Raw genomic sequence first — 17389 nt, 5'->3', positions numbered from 1 at the left:
GCTTGTACAACTATACTACAGCTACTATTAATCATCTGGTATTTGGTTGTCAAGCTGCTAGCTCGCCTTAGCGTTTTGCTAGTGGCTAACTAGTTAGCTCTCATAGACTGGAAGCTCTCAACAAGATTTCATACTGAAAAAAGAGCCAAAAACTATTCTTACCTATGAAAAGCCATTCCAGGTTTCCTTGTCTCAATCTTACGACGCAGTGTGTAATTGTATGCAGCACAGTGAGACGGCATACTTGTTTCCGTTTTCACGCCGTCTACATCAACCGAATGCACTGAAACTTTGCCCCCACTAGCTTAGCCTCGCTGTAGCACGCAGCTCAAAGGGGCGTGTCCTATCTACTCATTCATATCTATGGGTATGACTACCCACCCTGGACAGAAAGCCCCGCCCAGAGCCATTTGATTGACAGCTCAATCCACCAATTAAAAGCAAAGGCTTTTGTCTTTGCTTTTACTTGGTGGACTGAATGACAAAATGAAAAAACAAATGCAAAACGGAAAAGACAATGATAAAATGGAAAAATAAAAGGAAAAAGCGAAAAGGGAAAAGCAAAGACAAAATTTTCCATTTTATTTATTTATTTGTTTGTTTGTTTGTTTGTTTATTTATTTACTGATTTATTTATTTCTCTTTTTATTTCCACATTCATTTATTTATTTTTTCTCTTTATATTTCCACATTTATTTATTTATTTCTCTTTATATTTCCACATTTATTTATTTGTTTCTCTTTATATTTCCACATTTATTTATTTATTCATTTCTATTTATATTTCCACATTTATTTATTTATTTATCTATATTTTATTGTGGCATTCCTGTGACTCCATACTCAAGATGTTTTTTATGTATAAAATATAAACTTTCAGCTTGAAGTCAGCACAACTGTTGCATGAAACCTCAACTGAAATGTAGTCACACGGTGTCACAATCATGCTCATGCTACATGCCATTTTTAAAACTAATACATAAAGTTTTTTTTCATTGTTTGTCCAGCAAGTGTGAGACGCTTAAAAAACAGTAAGCACAATGATAACTACAAAAGCAACACGACCTTCCAAGTCATCAGCACATCTAATTTAAATTCAAATTTTCACTTGAACATTTATCCTTTGAAACACAGATGGATTCTGCATTTAAACCATATTGATTCGTCACGTGATTGGACTTAATGAAGGAGCTCGGTCAATAGTTGTTGAATTTAACACTTTCTACCTCAGCTGTGCAGAGAAGAGAAGCCAAGTGTGTTTCCAGCCTTCCGCATTACACACTTTACACTCTCACAAGGTGTTTCTTTCTTCAGTTAAGCATCTGATTTTCATTCTTTTGCCTGCGCAGAAAGGCGTGAGGTGCCGCTGAGAGCTTTAATAGATTCATCACACTTTTATACACTAACGCGACACCTCAGCAGCACTTTCTTCACCTCATATTAAAGTCAGAAGTCCTCGTTTGTAGGGATATAAAGTCTGGTAATATCATTAGCATTGCTGTTCGTCTGTCCTTTTTCCAATTACCAGGCCACAGGGTCCAATACTCTCCCCTCGACTCTAGAGACCTCTGCCATTGATTTACTAATGAGAAACATGGAGAGAACAGGAGATGCTTGGCAGTGATCGGAAAAACTGGTTAACTGATTAGGTAGTCTAGAATAGGAGAATCACATCATCACACATGATAAAAATGACAAAAATATATGACTTTTTGGTATTTTTTTTTATAAAATGATATGAGTATTTTTATAACACTTTTTTTGACATCAACATACCTCTTCATTAAACACAATATTAGAAGCCATAAAATCACATTTATCTGTTTACATAAATTTCAGGCACAAAGCCGTAATAGCATCTTTTGGTCATCTTAAACATTCTTAAATATTCATATATTTTAAACATCCTTGCAGATTTCATACAGCAAATGAAGGAAAGTGTTAAACAGCAAATAAAGTCAGGTGGAAGAGCCATCTATTAATTCATGAGGTCCACTCAATTGTGACAATATCAATGTGTCAATAAAGTACTTCTGGTGACAGTGACAACAACCAAGGAACACCAAGAGATCACGATACTTGGTTGTTCATACACAGTACTGCATTCCCTGCTGTCAAAATGCAACAACATCTCCTGCATCATGAGCACTAAAGCTGGATTCTCCAGACACTAGTAATTTGTTAAAACATACACCTTAATGTTGATCATCACATGACTCAAAAACAACTACAGTTAGATACAGCAAGCCAGTGTTACATTACGAAACAGAATGTGATGGGTGGCGGCTGGTACACAGAATTTATTGCAGTGCACACCAAACATCAATAAACAATGTCTTCTGAGCAGTTGCCTTCGAAACTTTTTTGATTTGTCTCACATCACGACCAGACCTGATTATTATGAAAGTTCATTTTTATTATTCATAGTGGCAGAAGACACTTATCTAAGAACAAAGCAGTAGGCTGAATGAGGACTACCAGTGACTGTGAGGCGGCTGCATCTGAAACATTGATCTGAGCAAATTCATGCAACAAACACACACTAAAACTCTACAGTTCAATTTCACTCACGCTTTTTTTGTCTTATCGTGTATTACAGGCCTCACTCGAGAAGACCTTTTTTGCAAGCAGACGTCTCCCTGAAGAGGTACTGTCCATGAAAAATATGGCCTTTTATATTAATGTTAACACAGATCAACGACCCAAAATCCACAATAGTCTCACAGAAACAGTATACAGGTATATACAGTACATAAAACACATTTGAGAAACAGAATAGAATCTTGTTTTTAGAATACTTAGTTTCAGTGCAATCAGAGTGGTATTTCAGAGAAAGACCCTATATGATGGTCAACTGCAGTGTCATCTGGCTCATGTTGTTCAAGTAGACTGATGAGGTTTGGGTGTCTAAGTGGTACAACATAGTTCTGCAGCTTTCTTTGCAACCGCTATCTGTATAGTGAAGCCCTGCGGTGTGTAGATGTGATGAGAAACGTGAGAATCTAATGAGGATTGTTCTGCATTGCAATTAACTATTTCTTTACAATTGGCTTTTGAAACTAGTTTCACGTGAACACACAGAATGGATTTAAATATGTAATATAATGCTTATTTGTGCAATCTCTGATGGAGAGTCTGTTTTTTGTAGGCAGACTCACCACGACTGTCTGGTTTAAGAATAGCCTCGCTCAGCGTACATCTTTCCTGCTGGCTCCTGTACGTATTCCTCCGTCTTATCCCAGTCCTGCACCCAACCTCCGTTGAGCTGAGCCGTGGCCCCGTAGCTCTTAGCCGGACCACCCATCGCGCCGTAGCCCTGCGTGATGTCGCCCGTCTCCTCCGCCAGCTCATCCTCATCGATAAAACCGCACTTCTCCTCGCTGGTTTCCTCAGGGTCGGCCCATGGCTGTTTCTCCCCGGATGCAAAGATCCCATAAAACACCACGCCTCCGTAATGCACAAGAGAGGCAATGAGGAAGACATACTGCCACTCTTCCCGGGTCTAGGAGCAGAAAAGAGTTGTAACCAGACTGAGTCATTTCTTTAAGGCCTTCATACTAGAAGCAATGAAGTCTTATATGAACCAAAAATTGTGCTCGTATCACATGTCAAGTTTATGTCAAGGTTGAGTTTGGCTGTGGTTGAGGGATCATGGTTCGGGTTATAATAGCAACAGTTGGGGAAACACTGTGATTTGGGTTGAAATAGCTACTTTGTTGATGTTGCAGCACCTTTGCTATCATTTTACAATAACGATCGTGTGGTTAAGGTTAGGCTACGACTGTAATCATGCTTGAAAACTGGAGAAAAATTTGCAAAGTCTGATATTTTCCTGACCTCTTCATCCACCCCAACCTCCTCCTTACATCTCCCAACTTCATCCTTTACTTCTCTTATAACTTCTGCAGCCACCATTGGGTTTTACCACTTCAATCTAAAGATCTTCCTTTTTGAAACACTTGATGAAATGAACTGATGCGGCTGTTTTTCTTGACGCCATCTCATCTGAATGACACTTGAGCACAGTAGCTTTGTCCGCTGTGTAGAAGACCCTTTCTAATGAATATCTTTTTTATTCTTTGACTTGTAAACTTGTCTATATGATGTTTTTCTGTATGCTGGAAGACACATCACGAGTGATTTAAACAGTCAGCGCAATGGTTGAGCACTTCCACCTTGAAACTAGTTTACCGCGGATTGTTAACAACATGGATTCAGACTTCCTAGGGTTCATACAACAAATATAAGTAACCAATCCTGTCAGCTTGTGAGGTGGGGATTACCATATCAGACCATGTGTTCTGTTTTCAATTGTAAAGCTGCAAAGAAGAAATTGCAAGCCTTTATCTAACTTTAGCAACACATTATTAGCTGTTTGATAATGTAGTCAAGCTGAAGACTTATGTTATCTACTACTGTTACAATGCACACGCTGTGGAGAGCAATACATAATCAACATTACCATTCGGATACACTGACTTTTAGGGAACCCTGTACAGTTTGTTCTTCATCTTGTTCAAAATCAATTTCCCATTCTAAGGTGTCTGCCTGCATTACTCCGAGACTAAAACCTGCCATTGTGTAGCTTAGAGTAGTTCTACAGTGTATGAGCAGGTGAGCAGCAGAAGGCTGGCTGAAGCTAGAGATGTATTCATAGATCATACTTACTAGAGAAGCAAAGGTGTAGTTACGTCTAATCCATTTTAAATCATACAGATTCATGAGAGAAACTTCTAGCTATGAGATTAGCTTTAGTTTTCTTTTTAAACTGTTCTGCAGCTTTAAAAATACATCTGTATTGTATTAACATTTACATCAGGAGTGACTCACCTTGTTCTTTGTCATTGCTCCCACAATAAGTGGGCAGACCATCCCTGACAGGGTGCCCACACCGTTGGATATGCCCATGAGGATGCTGGCATAGCGAGGAGCGATGTCTAGATGGTTCACATTGAAACCTATGGCAAAAAGAGGAGACGATTCTGACTCAGATGCTCTTTTGAACGGTGATCGGATAGAAGGTGAGCAATATTCCACTGTTTTTAGACTCACCTGATATTGCAAAACCGCTAAAACCCACCGCCAAAACTAGGAAAGAGATGGCCACCCCCTTACTGTGAGAGTAGCCAACCACTAATAAGAGAGTAGCTTCCATACCGAACCCTGAAAACAACAGAGCCAGAGGTATTAGCTGATGAGCTGAAGAGAAATGTGTCTTTAATATCACCAGGAGCAGACAGAAAGCTGATGGTTAAAGCCTCACCTCCGCAGTTCATGATTTTGCGGACTGTAGTGGTGGACATGATGTTGTGGGTCCGCAGGTAATCCGCTAACTGGCCTCCTAAAGGCACGATGATGGTCATAACCAAGTGAGGAAGAGCCGACAGCATTCCAACCTGAAAAACCAGCAAATATTTTTCTGAAACAACTGTGACAGCTACAAAGAAACTGTCATAACAAAAGTGATTCTCCCAGTGTCGGAACAACTGTCCCTTTGACTCCAGTATCGCATGTGAGCAATAATTCACCTCAGTAATAGCAGAATCTCATCCTGATCCTGAATTACACCTGTCAGAGCAGCTTGAGTCATGATGTGCACTCTGACTGGAGGGCAGATGAGTGAGACTGAGTGGATTACGTTGCTGCGATGATGCATTTTATTTAGGGAAGAGGAATTCATCACAAAATTGCCCCATTAAATGATTCATTTCGCTTTGTAATCCGTGTTCAAATCTGTTTTCTTGTAACAGTCATACATCTTGAGATGGGGAATACTGGAAATCTTTTTACTATGTCACTTAATTCTACATCTGTTCTTTTTTGTTTTGTAAAACACAACAAGACTAGTAATACACATTAAATGAGAATCACAGCGATGACTCTTCTGCACTGGTACATTCTCAGTTTTCCTTCATGTTAGAAATTAAACTCATTAAACCTGTTAGTATTAGGTTGGCTTTATTAGGAATTTTATATTTGGAACTCTATGATTGCTTTCCCCAGCCCCTCATCCCCACTCTCACCTCAGCCGGTCAAGGCATGATGGCTGACTTCCCTGAGCCTGGTTCTGTTAGAGTTCCCCCCTCCCACCCCAGGGTTCTTTTCTTTCCTTTGCACCGTTGCTCACAGTGAATCCAAAGACAGCTTTGGATTGTTGGGTTTTCTGTTTGTAATTCGTAAGGTCTTTAAGCGCTGTGAGATGACATATATTCTGAATTTGTGCTATATAAAGAAAATTGGATTAAATTGAATTAATTGATTTTGAGGGCAGCTGAAGCAATTTGTGGCTACAAGGGTCTGTTTTGGTCTGTCCCACCTTCTGGTTGCAATATCTGGCTCTTTAGCCGCTACACGCTGCACTGTGTTCATGAGTTCATGGGCTCTGAACAACTGTCCTCTTTCACCAAATACTATGATAAGAGCAAAGCAAAACAATAAAATTGTGAGCCAGACAGTTAAATGACGACCTTCAGATTCAGTCCTAATTCTCTGTAGGTTCATCATATCATATCATTATCACATTGTTGACGCTCACCACTGTTATCACTGAAAGAAACACTAGTTACAGCTGCTTTGATATTTTTTCTCCACTCAGTTTACTCAAAATAAGGGCAAAAATTTTAAAAAATGTTTAGCTTGCAAGAATAAAAAAAAAGATTAAAACATTAAACTTGATTAATTTATGTAATTGAAAATTATTGTTTGTCATCTTGACAATCTTATCACAGATCAGATGATGTATTAAAATATTTTTAGGGCTAATAATAGGCAGTATAAAGGATATATTTATTTACCTTGCTGATCTCAAAGCCAAAAACCTCTTCAAAGTATGCAGGCTGGCTGATGAGAAGCAGATAAAAGGTCCAGCTTCTGCAGAAGTTGGCCACGATGATTGCATAGACGGGCATGGAGGAGAAGAATTTCCTCCAGGGAGTCTTGAATTTCTATTGAAGCATTTGTCAGACACAGAATCAGCTGGATGCACAGCACACGGCGTGATGATACAAATGAAGTGATACAAACCGAGGACTCACTTCCATTGCACCCATCAGCTGGGCGCTTTCACCAATGCTCTCCTCGATGTAACGGCGCTCCTCATCGGTGATGGTCGGGTGCTCTGCCGGGCTTTCATAGGACACCAAAATCCAGAACATGTACCAAACTATCCCAAAGGATCCTGAACAAATCATCAGAACCAAAAATGTCAGTTAGTACAAACCCTAATTATTAGAACTTACAGACCAGCTCCGGTGAAAAGTACGTTTTATTTTTACCACTGCAGTGTGTCCATGACAGTCTCAAAAACATGGATTCAGGCAACAAACCAACCCTGTCAACTTTTGGTGAACGTGTTGGACCCACTTACTCCAATGTTACAGCTTGCCATTGTGTAGCGTAAAGTATCTGAGAGTGTTTTACCAAAGAAAATAGTGAGCTGGTGTGCTCAAGCTGCAGCAAGTAGTGGAGGGTTGGGTGGTGACAGAGGTGGATACTTAATGGATCTGCACATTCTAAAGGAAGCAACAGTGTAGAATCACATCTAAGCCATTTTAAAGCAGGACGGGATCATTTTCCTGTATAAAACTTATAAATATGTAGCTTTGATACACAGGTGAGTTTTAAGGGTTTAATCAGGACTTTAAATTCTACTGGCAGTTCCATTATTTTCAACAATACCAAATACACATGTGAAGATTTTGAAGGAACTGTGTGTAAAAGTATGCAGAAATGTGACTGAATAGCCCAGCTTTAACAACCATGGTGCTCTGGTCTGAATATTTCACTCAACATGAACATAATAAACTGATAGAAAGTAGAGCATACGACAGTTACAGTCTGACATTGTGGAATAAGATGATCTTTCTGACTTGGAAGATACTTAAAAGGAATTAAAATGTGCATTTTGAAACTAGGCTAGTAGCTACAACTATTATAGGATGACAGCAAATGCTGAAACAAAAGAAGACAGCAAACTGACTCAGTAATGTCACTTCTCCAGCATTGTCTGCTGACAGTTTGTGTAAGGCTGCAGTAGTTGCTTTTTAAATCAACCTTTCATTCACAAGAAAAAGGTTGTTTTCTATCACTTTAAAATGCTGTGACACTCACCATACACATAGAAGACAGAGGACCATCCAGTGTACTGGACCAGGATCCCGGCCAGAGGCATGGCTATCACCGCACCAGCATAGGATCCTGAACGAGACAGAACATTATGACTAAGCAGAAAGTGATCCCGGCTGTTTATCCAGAGATCAGTGTCGTCCCATTGTTGTGGCTACAAATGTGTCCAGGACACATTTCAGGAACAATATTGTGTCATTCTAAACCTGTGTCTCAGTGTATAGAGCAATGTGAGGATAAAAGCTGTCTGACACTCATGAGCTAATCTTGTTTTTTTCCACAGAAACCAAAACCATGCGTGTATATTTTGTACCACAGAAGGAGATGGTTGCCAGACGACTTCTTTCCAGCGGTGGAGCCCATTTGCTCCAGATCCCATGGCAAGCTGGGTAAGTCACTCCCTGCAAAGTAAATGACATAATAGTCAGAGGTTCATCTGACATTTTCCACTAACACAATTTTTTTTGCACAAGATGCATAACTTTGTAATTTTACAAACACAGACATCTACTTTTTGCACCTTTACTCAATAGAATTTACATAAAGGGAAGATATTCTGCCTGATTGACGCAGTCTCTTCTGATTCAACAAAGACTTACAGGACAAATCGCTGTTAATAACAAACAAACTGACATGCATTGTAGCTGACCTTTCTAATGGAGACTAATGGCTTAGGTGTGAGTCTGTGCAAATTCGAACTGACTCCCCACTTCATGAAAAAAAAACTGAATTGCTCCCATTAAATCTTCATTACACACTAAGTGGCATACAATCAACTATTGATAGACACAAATTGCTGGGGCTTGCAGTGGGAGACACCCTGAAATGCTAATGTTTAATTTGTAGTAATAAGTCGTGGTGCTGAACGCAGCCAGCTCTCTGCCTCTCTGCTCTCCCTCATTGGTCATGAGCTGCTATTGAAACGACAGCATGCAGCTAAACAAAACAACAAAAGAGGATGACCTTCAATCTGATAATAGCGTCTCTGAAATCGTGCCCCTTCTTGAGCTGTGGGAGCCGCCTGCATCAAGTGCTTTTTATCTCTTTTGTCCGATGTGTTTCTATGTGAACATGGAGCAGTTTCAGCACGACAGACCAACATACATAAGCCCTGCTATTCAGGGTTTTATGTTGTTTGCCGACCGCGTACTAATCTGTGTACAGTTTAATGAATGGAGCCGCTTCATAATGGGCCCCGTTTTTTTTTTTCCATTGGAAATTCAAACAGAAAGCAGGAGGGTTTAACGTGGAACAGGGGATTTCTGTACAACCTGGTTGAATACAGAATGTCAGGGCAGTTTCATTAGGGGTCAAGCTCAGCTCTCGGCTTGATAATGAGGCATCACTTTTGAGTCTTTTAAAGGTCGAAATCTGACGTGCAAAACTGTGCATCAGTACCTCCACCAACCCTTGTAATATCCTCACAAAGATGACACATCCATAGTGCACCCGGGCGGCGGAGGGAATGAACATGTTCAGGGTGGATGTCAGCACGATGGCAGCACCAAAAACTCTGCATAAACAGTGTGTTGGGATTATTTGTCAAATTATTATCCAAACAAAATCATCATATTATTCAGACAGAGACACAGAAATAGTGCTGATCCAATGCAGGTACATTAAACAGGGAAACATTCATTTAAATGTCTTCTATAATGTTGTACAGTGTAATTCTTTACTACATACTGGATGAAAAATACTCATAATGAAGTCCTAATTGGATGCCACACACACATGCAAGCACACACACACACACAACAGGCAGTTATTCAGTAACCAGGGGAGTGAGGAGAGGAGGTGTTTGCAGCAGAAGGCGTCAGTGGGCTCAGCTGACTTGGCATGATGAGGCTCTTCAAAGATTTGCATCCTATTTTAGATTCAACTCCCCGCATAAAAATGCTTTAACAACCTTTAACATTAATATTTAGAGGCCAAAACTGTGATCTTACACCTTCAGCATAGTCACATTCACACTATTCTCCAAATTCTGTGATTCCTCCTCAGAATTATTGTTCTTTGTTACACATTTTCTCTGTTCCTTTGTCTAATGGGAGATGGCCAATGAGTTGTTAGTGCAATAATAGGGTAAAAATGGTCACTTAAAATAAAAATACAGTTCTTACTTAGAGCCATATCTCACACAGGGCTTTGGCTGGTGTGGTTGCCATGCCTCTCTCAACATAAAGGATTAGACATGGTAGTCCCATGGGAGCTCATTAACATGAGGAGGCACGCCTGGCGGGCATCAGCCAAATCCCCAGTTTATCTGCTGGTTTCTTTAACATTCACAGCACCGACTATAGCACAAATACCACACCTTCAATTCAAAAATACAGTATCTTAAAACTGCTTCCTGAACAACCCATCCACACATTATTTGTTAGGGGTTTATTGTTACCTGTTTGCAGCCAGTCTTGAGGAGATATACCCTCCTGGAATCTGTGTAACTATGTAGCCCCAGAAGAAGGAGCCATGAATCATCCCCACGGTCTCTGGATCCCAGTTGAATTTTGCTTTCTTTCAGACACATAAAAATAAAGACAATTACTTCTAAGTTTCAGGTGCAATTCGTTGATATTTCATTTTAAAACGATTCTTTTCTAAGGAGGAAGTAATTTCAGAACGATATCTATATTTAATTCGATACTATGATGCTTTGGCAGTGATGCATGAGAGCAGAATCCAATAGAAGCGAAAATTACGCACATTTTCGATACAGTTACGCATAAACATAACACAGGCTGCGCCAACTTGCTTCTAAAATATCACTTGAAATGTAATAGAAAAGCCAATGTAGCTGGATTTTTCTCAGGTGGATTTAACTAGAAAAAGCCTGTCATGATTTTTTTTTATTTTTTAATTTTTGCTCTGGCCCTGATCTCCTATCAGAAATGGGAGTTCCTGGTGTGGAGACGGAGAGGCGGAGTTTACAGGCACCTCTTTGATGATGATCTTGCCGTTTTGATGGATCGTGTGGTTATTGACCATGCTGACGATGGCCACACCCAAGTTACACCGAATACCGAAGGAGATGCAGAAGCCGAGCCCGCTCAGCATCGCGATGATGTATCTGCGCGGCAGCCCGAAGCATGTGCAGTCACACAGGGGCGCCTTCCGCTCCTCGTCCGCCCTGGGTCTCCCATCCTCCGTCAGCTCGATGGCCTCACCTGTTTGCTGCTTCTTTTCGAGCCTCCTGCACGACAAGCCGATTATATAACACCGTTTTATTCGGGTTAAATTCATAGCCGATTTGGATGTGTCAAATCAAGCAAACAGGCAGATTGAGGCGAGAATCACAACTGATTTTCTTGATTTTACGCACAAGCACAAACCTACTGTATTTACTTATGTAATGATTTTTTTTTCACATGCATTTTTATGCTACAAAGATGAACTGGTTCTCATCGTGCTCCCTTAATAACAGGCCTTTAATATCTCTATTTTCTTCTTTAAATCGGACACAGGCCCCTGAAAGCCTGCATCCTTCTCACAGGGTCCAATTATCTTTTTTTATTATTCGTTTCTCGCAGAAAAGAAAAACCCTCACTGGATGGGAACCGAAGAGAAAATGACCTTCATACCGCATTGCAGCACTATCAGCACCATCGTTGTTTAGAGTTATTCTTGACCCCTTGTCATTTTTTTTTAAATTAGCCCTCATAAATATAGTGTTGGAATTCCGCTTTGAATCGGAATTTCTCCGCAGAAATCGTAATTTCTGAACTAATACGCTGAAATGTGAAGGCCTCATCCAGTGGAATTACAGGCCTGCAGCTGCTTAAATCACACCAACTGTTTTTTTTTCTTTCACAGCTTTCAGTCACGTTTCTGTTTTGCAGCTTGGAATCAAATCCAACAACTGAAAATCATTTTTAGGCCCCAAAAACAAACGAATAAAACGCACAAAAGATCAGATAGACAGGTTTTCTGATTCTGGATCATTTGTGCCAAATTCGTTTTGAAATATTTGATTTGCTTTTCCAGTGACAATTTAAATGTTAATTTAATTATTTACATCTGAGTCACTTCATCACTTTATTCCTCCTTTAAATCGAAACTGTTTGCTTTCTAGTCAGATTTCCTCTGGACTCCATTTCATGTCTTTGTGAATATAAAGGATATAGGAAGTCAATTGATATGAAGCTCATCGATCTTGAATTAATACAGATGGATACATAAGGTAATAGATATCCTCCGACCTTGTGTCACGACTCGTTCTGTTTCATTAATTATTAAAAACACCCACAGCTGCTGGTGGAGGGGACCAGCCTCCAGGGAAATATCTGATCCTTAAATATTCGGGCCACACGACTCTGCTTTCAACATCCCGTCCGTGATTCATGCCATAAAGAAGAGATTTCCCTTTTGATTTGATTGTAACGCAGGAATGAGCACATTAAAAACCAGTGCACGTTTGATGTGCCATGTTAACATTTGCGTATTTTCTATCTTAATTCACCCCAGCGCATCCGTGATTAAAATAAATGCATATATTTCTTCCTTTCTTACCTGTACAGACTCCCGAGGGCCTTTCCTGCGATCTGTTTCAGCCCCTCTTTAGTGGTGGGGAAAGCTCTCTCCTTGCCTGGCTCCATATCCAAATAATCTTTTTAAAAAATTTCTATAATACTATAACAAATGGAAGTGCAGCATTAACGAGCATATTGTTGAGATATTATTCCAAATAACGCGCCTCTTCCTTTTACGCAGAAAACGGCCTCGATGTCCAGAAAAGAAAAAAAGGTGAGCCAGAAAAATGGAGAAAGAGGATGAAACACGTTCAGTCTGAAAGGGCTGCTTTCACAGTCACAAAACAGCAGTCAAATAAGTCCGCTTTTGCCTTGCGCAATGTTAATCCGTGCAGTGCCATCTTAAGATCCAGCCAGCGATTAGAAAACGGCAGAAAATGCACAAGTTGGAGGGTCTCTGCTTTTCTTTTTTTCTTTGGAGAAATCGAGGTGGGCAACGTGAGAATCTGGAGCCGGTGGAGGTCGGTGGAGCTCCCGTCTAACCTGAGGTGAGGAGCTCCGGTGTGGCGGCAGCCGGAGCAGGTTTCAGCACCGCGGACAGCGCACAGCTCATCTACCTGTCAGCAGCTCCGAGCAGCGCCCCTCCTCCCTGCGCTCCTCTAATTCAATTACAACTTAAAAATCTCTCCACGGCCACAACCGCCAATCCTATAACCCCTGTCCTTCGCTACTTTCTAAACGAACTCAGAAAGGGTTTCAGGGTGATGCTCCGACCAATTATAAATCACTTGGTGCAGCAGGCACAAAGCAGAGATCCCCCCCGAATACACCGCCTTTACACTCGGTTATTTCTCAGGTTTAGTTTGACTCATAGGAAGTAAAATCTGTGTTTAAAATGTGGGGATTAAAATTCTGAAATTGACGGAACTGGGATTCAGCATTTCATTGATAAAAAAAAAGAAAGCCTTGCTTTTTACGCATGTGGAAGCAGACTGTAGTACAGTACGCTGGCAGCCACGCAGAGGCAGTGTTGTGTAAGAAAGTCAAGTAGATGGACTGATAAGAGATAAGATGAGATAAACCAGACTGGAAACCATTGTTGTGAACAGCGTATTTATCAGATGTCACCAATTAAGTAAAACAGCTGGTTAAACGGAAACACATGATTCTAAGAGCTTCAGTTGGATTCTCTGGTTCAGTTATCTTCTACTGACACAGACAAGGATCACATGTTTACAGCTTCATGGTGTTTGACACAATCAGCTGAAACGACATTATTCATTACATTTCCACTGCTCTCTATGGTCTGGGAGCAGGCGGTGCGCACACAGGTGTGACAGCAGACGTCTTCTGTCTTCTCCTCGCCGTCATCCGGGACCGTTTGGACTTCACTGAGTCCACCTGCAGGCCTACACAGTGAGGAAACATGACAGCAAAAGTGCCGTAAAACTCCTTCCTGAACTGGCAGCCGATGAAGCAGCTGAACAGCGGGTTAACGCAGGTGATGAGGCCGCAGAAGCACATCTCCAGGGAGAAGACCATGTCTGCGGGCCCCCAGGAGGAAGGGCTGTTCTGGTAGACTGCCCGCACCATGACGGAGGCGTTGCGGCTCAGATGGTAGGGCAGGTAAAACAGCGCAAATAAGACCAACACTGCGCTCAGCAACCGCCGCAGACGCAGCTGCTTGTTGTGCGGATCGGGCCGACGGCGCAGCTCTCTGTCGCTGTGGAGGCCGCAGTAGCAGATGCAGAGCAGCGGGACGAGGAAGCCGAGGACGGAGCATGAGAGGGAGTAGGGGAGGCTCTGCCAGGGCTCATTCAGGAGGACGTACAGGGTGCAAATGGTCCGGTTGCTCCCGGGGCAGGTCTGGATCAGAGTCATGGTGGCAACAGGTACACTGAGGAGCAGAGCGGCCGTCCACAGCGCCGCGCACAGCAGGCAGGTCTGCCGGCGGCCCAGCAGCACCAGGGAGCGCAGCGGGTGAACAATGGCCAGATACCGATCCACGCTGATGCAGGTGACGAAGAAGATGCTGAGGTAGAAGTAGTTGTGGTAGAGCATCCTCACGGCCGTGCAGAGCGGCAGCCCCAGCGTCCAGCAGAGGTCATTCAGGTGGTAGTGGATGAGGAAGGGCAGCGCCAGCAGCCAGGAGAAGTCAGCCAGGGTCAGGTTGAAGAGGAACACCGTGCTGCGGGTCCATCTCCGCAGGCGGTGGGAGAAAACCCAGAGGGAGAGCAGGTTGAGGGGGAGGCCGAGGATGAGCACCGCCAGGAAGAAGGAGGGCATCACGTAGAGCTGCACCACAGGTAGACCCGGATTGGTGTCGAGGTCGCAGTAGACCTCAGCTGGGGACTGGAGGAGGTTTGAGAGGTTTAAACATAGATGGATTTCATCTAAAGCTTCAGATAGCCAACCTCAAATTAAACATATGTAGAGGTATTCACTCTCACATACAAAGCTTATAAACCACACTCTAAGAAATTTCCCTGTAAATTTACAGTAAAGAGCTGGCAGCAAAAGTTGCCAGCAGCGCACTGTTATTTTACAGTAATCCTACCGTATTCTACAACAACAGTTTATTACTGTAAAAAATATTACAGTATTATGCCGTTTAGAGAGCTAATTCCTGGGGTTTTCAAAATGAAAGCCCCAGGAAATAGCATAGCATAGAAATGGCTCAGACAAGAGATGACTTTTCAACATTAAGCTTTTATTAAAGCCAACTCTGCATCATAGTTCAAAAACTGACCTATCTAACCCATTCAATTTTAGTAACATACAATCATTTCCTCATGCTGCACAGGTTCCCATTCTGCATGTTCTAGTTCAGGTACACTGAGTTTGGTTTCCATTTTTCCTGAACTGTAACAAAAGATACCTATATATCACTTAAATTATTTAACTACTGCATTGAACACATTCAGCAGCTAACAAATGTCAAGTAATTCAAGTCTTGTAAAATAAAATCTATAAAAACAATTAATGATGTTTAACAGGTTGTCAACAATCTGTTTAAAAATTGCACATCACATTTCAGGTACCCTGCCTTCAGAATCAGTCTTTCATAACTCATGATCATGTTCAATAAACACCTAGTCAAGGAACAAACCTGGAACTGAAGTATTTTCAACTGAACCCAATACAATACTGAGACTTGTTACCTTAAAATGACAACATGAACATCTGGTTGCAGACTGGGCTTTTGCTTTGTGAAAGTGAGGTTCTGTGGAGAGGAGCTGTGGGTTTACATGAAGTCCCACTCAGAGTCCATCAGTCTTTTTATAAAGGTGACTACATGGGGATTTACAGTAGATGTCTTTTTCTGGACCTTTCCTGACCTCTTGGACATCACCTTCTCCTGGCTGGCCTTTGTTCCCCTCTCAGGGTTGATTACCAAGAAAGAGCCTACAACGAAATGACAAAGAAAGAATATATTAGGTGTGGTAGGCAAACATCCCTTGAACATAATATGGAACTCTGTCACATTCATCAAAAAAAAAACATACAAACAAAAAAAAACAGGAAACTCAAATTATTAAGCAAAACAGAGGCTTCCACTTATAACAGCTGTTTAGTTCAGTACACATTTAAATACAGTTTTTGCAGCTGTTTGCAGAACACCCAAATTTACCTTTCCTAAGTGGAGAGAAAAGCAACATGACACATCCTACAAACCTTTTTAAAACTTGAAATTACCTAAATGCTCGAATGCAGACAAGTACATGTGGAGATCTGATAACAGGTCAGTGGAGCATCACACTGTATAGTTGATCAAAAATTACACGAAAGACAGAGATAGCTAACCTAACCTAGCTGGATCTGGTTGCTTAGAAATTAATTTTCCTGGTCTGGTTTAAAAGAAAGACCCAAAGTTGTGTCCACTCTGCAGCCAAAGGAGAGGATGCTAGCTAGCTGGCTGCTAGCTAACAGTGTGGGAAACGTTAGCATTCATGCTAGCGACTCGTGGCTAACACCAAGCAGTAACTAACTGGCTATGTTTATGTTACTGTCACAGAATAAAACATAAAATAGACTGACAGAATTAAAAGTAAGGCTGACTTTTTAATAATCACAGTTACCTTGTCCAGTGAACCGGAGCAGGATGGATCAGCTACAGATGGTCCCTGCAGGTCTGAGGGCCGAAAATCGTCGTCCTCAGTTCTTCCTTTTCTCCACATCTTCCCTCAGTAATGAGTAGAATCACTGATACATAATATTTTAAACCTATTTCGTCACTTCTTTGTGTTGGCTGTTTGCTAAATGCAGTGATATGCAGGAAGATTTGCCAAGACGAGTAACAGTCGGACTGCAGCAACAGTCACACTCAAATCAACCCAAACCAGAAAAATACTGTAATCTGCTGTAAGATTGTACGGTAGCTTGCTGTTAATATTTTGTTCTTTAAAAACACGTGAATTTACAGTATTCAGCTGTATTTACAAAGAACGGTATATAGCTATACAAAATATGCTGTATTTTTACAGCAATTTGTTACAGTGCACTCTTTGTCAGAACTATTTAACTCCACTGAAAAACATTTTTATTGATTCATAAACTCATCCTGACTCATTAAAATCATTAAACCCTTACCTGAACCTGAGTGTTGCCCATGCCTTTATTACGGGTGGCATCAGCACTGTGCCCAGTGAAACCACGCCAACACACTTTGGTGTAAAACACACACCCACCAGTGTGAACAAACACTGAATAGTTATCAGTGTTCACTCTGACCATCTGTTCTGTGAACAGCGACTTTCATGTCCTTTCATGTCTACAGTGTTCAGTACTGCTCCATA

The 17389-nt window shown here is 41.4% G+C and overlaps 2 protein-coding genes and 1 long non-coding RNA gene across 3 annotated transcripts; all 3 read right to left on the bottom strand.

The window, feature by feature from the left end:
• Positions 1-1705: 1705 nt before the first annotated feature.
• LOC111584103 (vesicular glutamate transporter 2.1-like) lies at positions 1706-13446 on the bottom strand. The gene is made up of 12 exons (XM_023293364.3): positions 12634-13446; positions 11062-11317; positions 10523-10641; positions 9523-9637; positions 8438-8525; positions 8110-8196; positions 7035-7177; positions 6795-6944; positions 5264-5396; positions 5053-5163; positions 4831-4958; positions 1706-3502 (listed from the first exon to the last, which is right to left on the bottom strand). Exons 1-12 carry the CDS (start codon positions 12717-12719, stop codon positions 3173-3175), a joined length of 1746 nt encoding a protein of 581 aa, XP_023149132.1. The 5' UTR covers positions 12720-13446; the 3' UTR covers positions 1706-3172.
• A 243-nt stretch (positions 13447-13689) lies between these two features.
• On the bottom strand, positions 13690-17336 carry LOC111584112 (succinate receptor 1-like). Its single transcript, XM_023293371.3, has 2 exons — positions 17184-17336; positions 13690-14945 (listed from the first exon to the last, which is right to left on the bottom strand). The coding sequence occupies exons 1-2, from the start codon at positions 17325-17327 to the stop codon at positions 13893-13895; spliced, it is 1197 nt and encodes a 398-aa protein (XP_023149139.3). The 5' UTR covers positions 17328-17336; the 3' UTR covers positions 13690-13892.
• On the bottom strand, positions 15285-17163 carry LOC129348586 (uncharacterized). The gene is made up of 2 exons (XR_008601176.1): positions 16673-17163; positions 15285-15998 (listed from the first exon to the last, which is right to left on the bottom strand). It is a non-coding gene; the product is annotated as an uncharacterized LOC129348586 (long non-coding RNA).
• Positions 17337-17389: the final 53 nt, after the last annotated feature.

Source organism: Amphiprion ocellaris, chromosome 3 (genome assembly GCF_022539595.1).
Source record: "Amphiprion ocellaris isolate individual 3 ecotype Okinawa chromosome 3, ASM2253959v1, whole genome shotgun sequence".
Taxonomy (NCBI): Eukaryota; Metazoa; Chordata; class Actinopteri; family Pomacentridae; genus Amphiprion; species Amphiprion ocellaris.
The sequence above is the reverse complement of the archived record's forward strand: the minus strand, read 5'-3'. Positions and strand labels throughout refer to the sequence as shown.

Coding starts and splice junctions, on each gene's coding strand:
- LOC111584112 (XM_023293371.3), bottom strand. CDS start 17,327: ATGGTCAGAGTGAACACTGATAACTATTCAGTGTTTGTTCACACTGGT. Junction 14,946..17,183: donor TGGGCAACACTCAGGTTCAG/GTAAGGGTTTAA, acceptor AACCTCCTCCAG/TCCCCAGCTGAGGTCTACTG.
- LOC111584103 (XM_023293364.3), bottom strand. CDS start 12,719: ATGGAGCCAGGCAAGGAGAGAGCTTTCCCCACCACTAAAGAGGGGCTG. Junction 10,642..11,061: donor GCAAGATCATCATCAAAGAG/GTGCCTGTAAAC, acceptor TGTGTCTGAAAG/AAAGCAAAATTCAACTGGGA. Junction 7,178..8,109: donor CTCTGTCTTCTATGTGTATG/GTGAGTGTCACA, acceptor TGATTTGTTCAG/GATCCTTTGGGATAGTTTGG.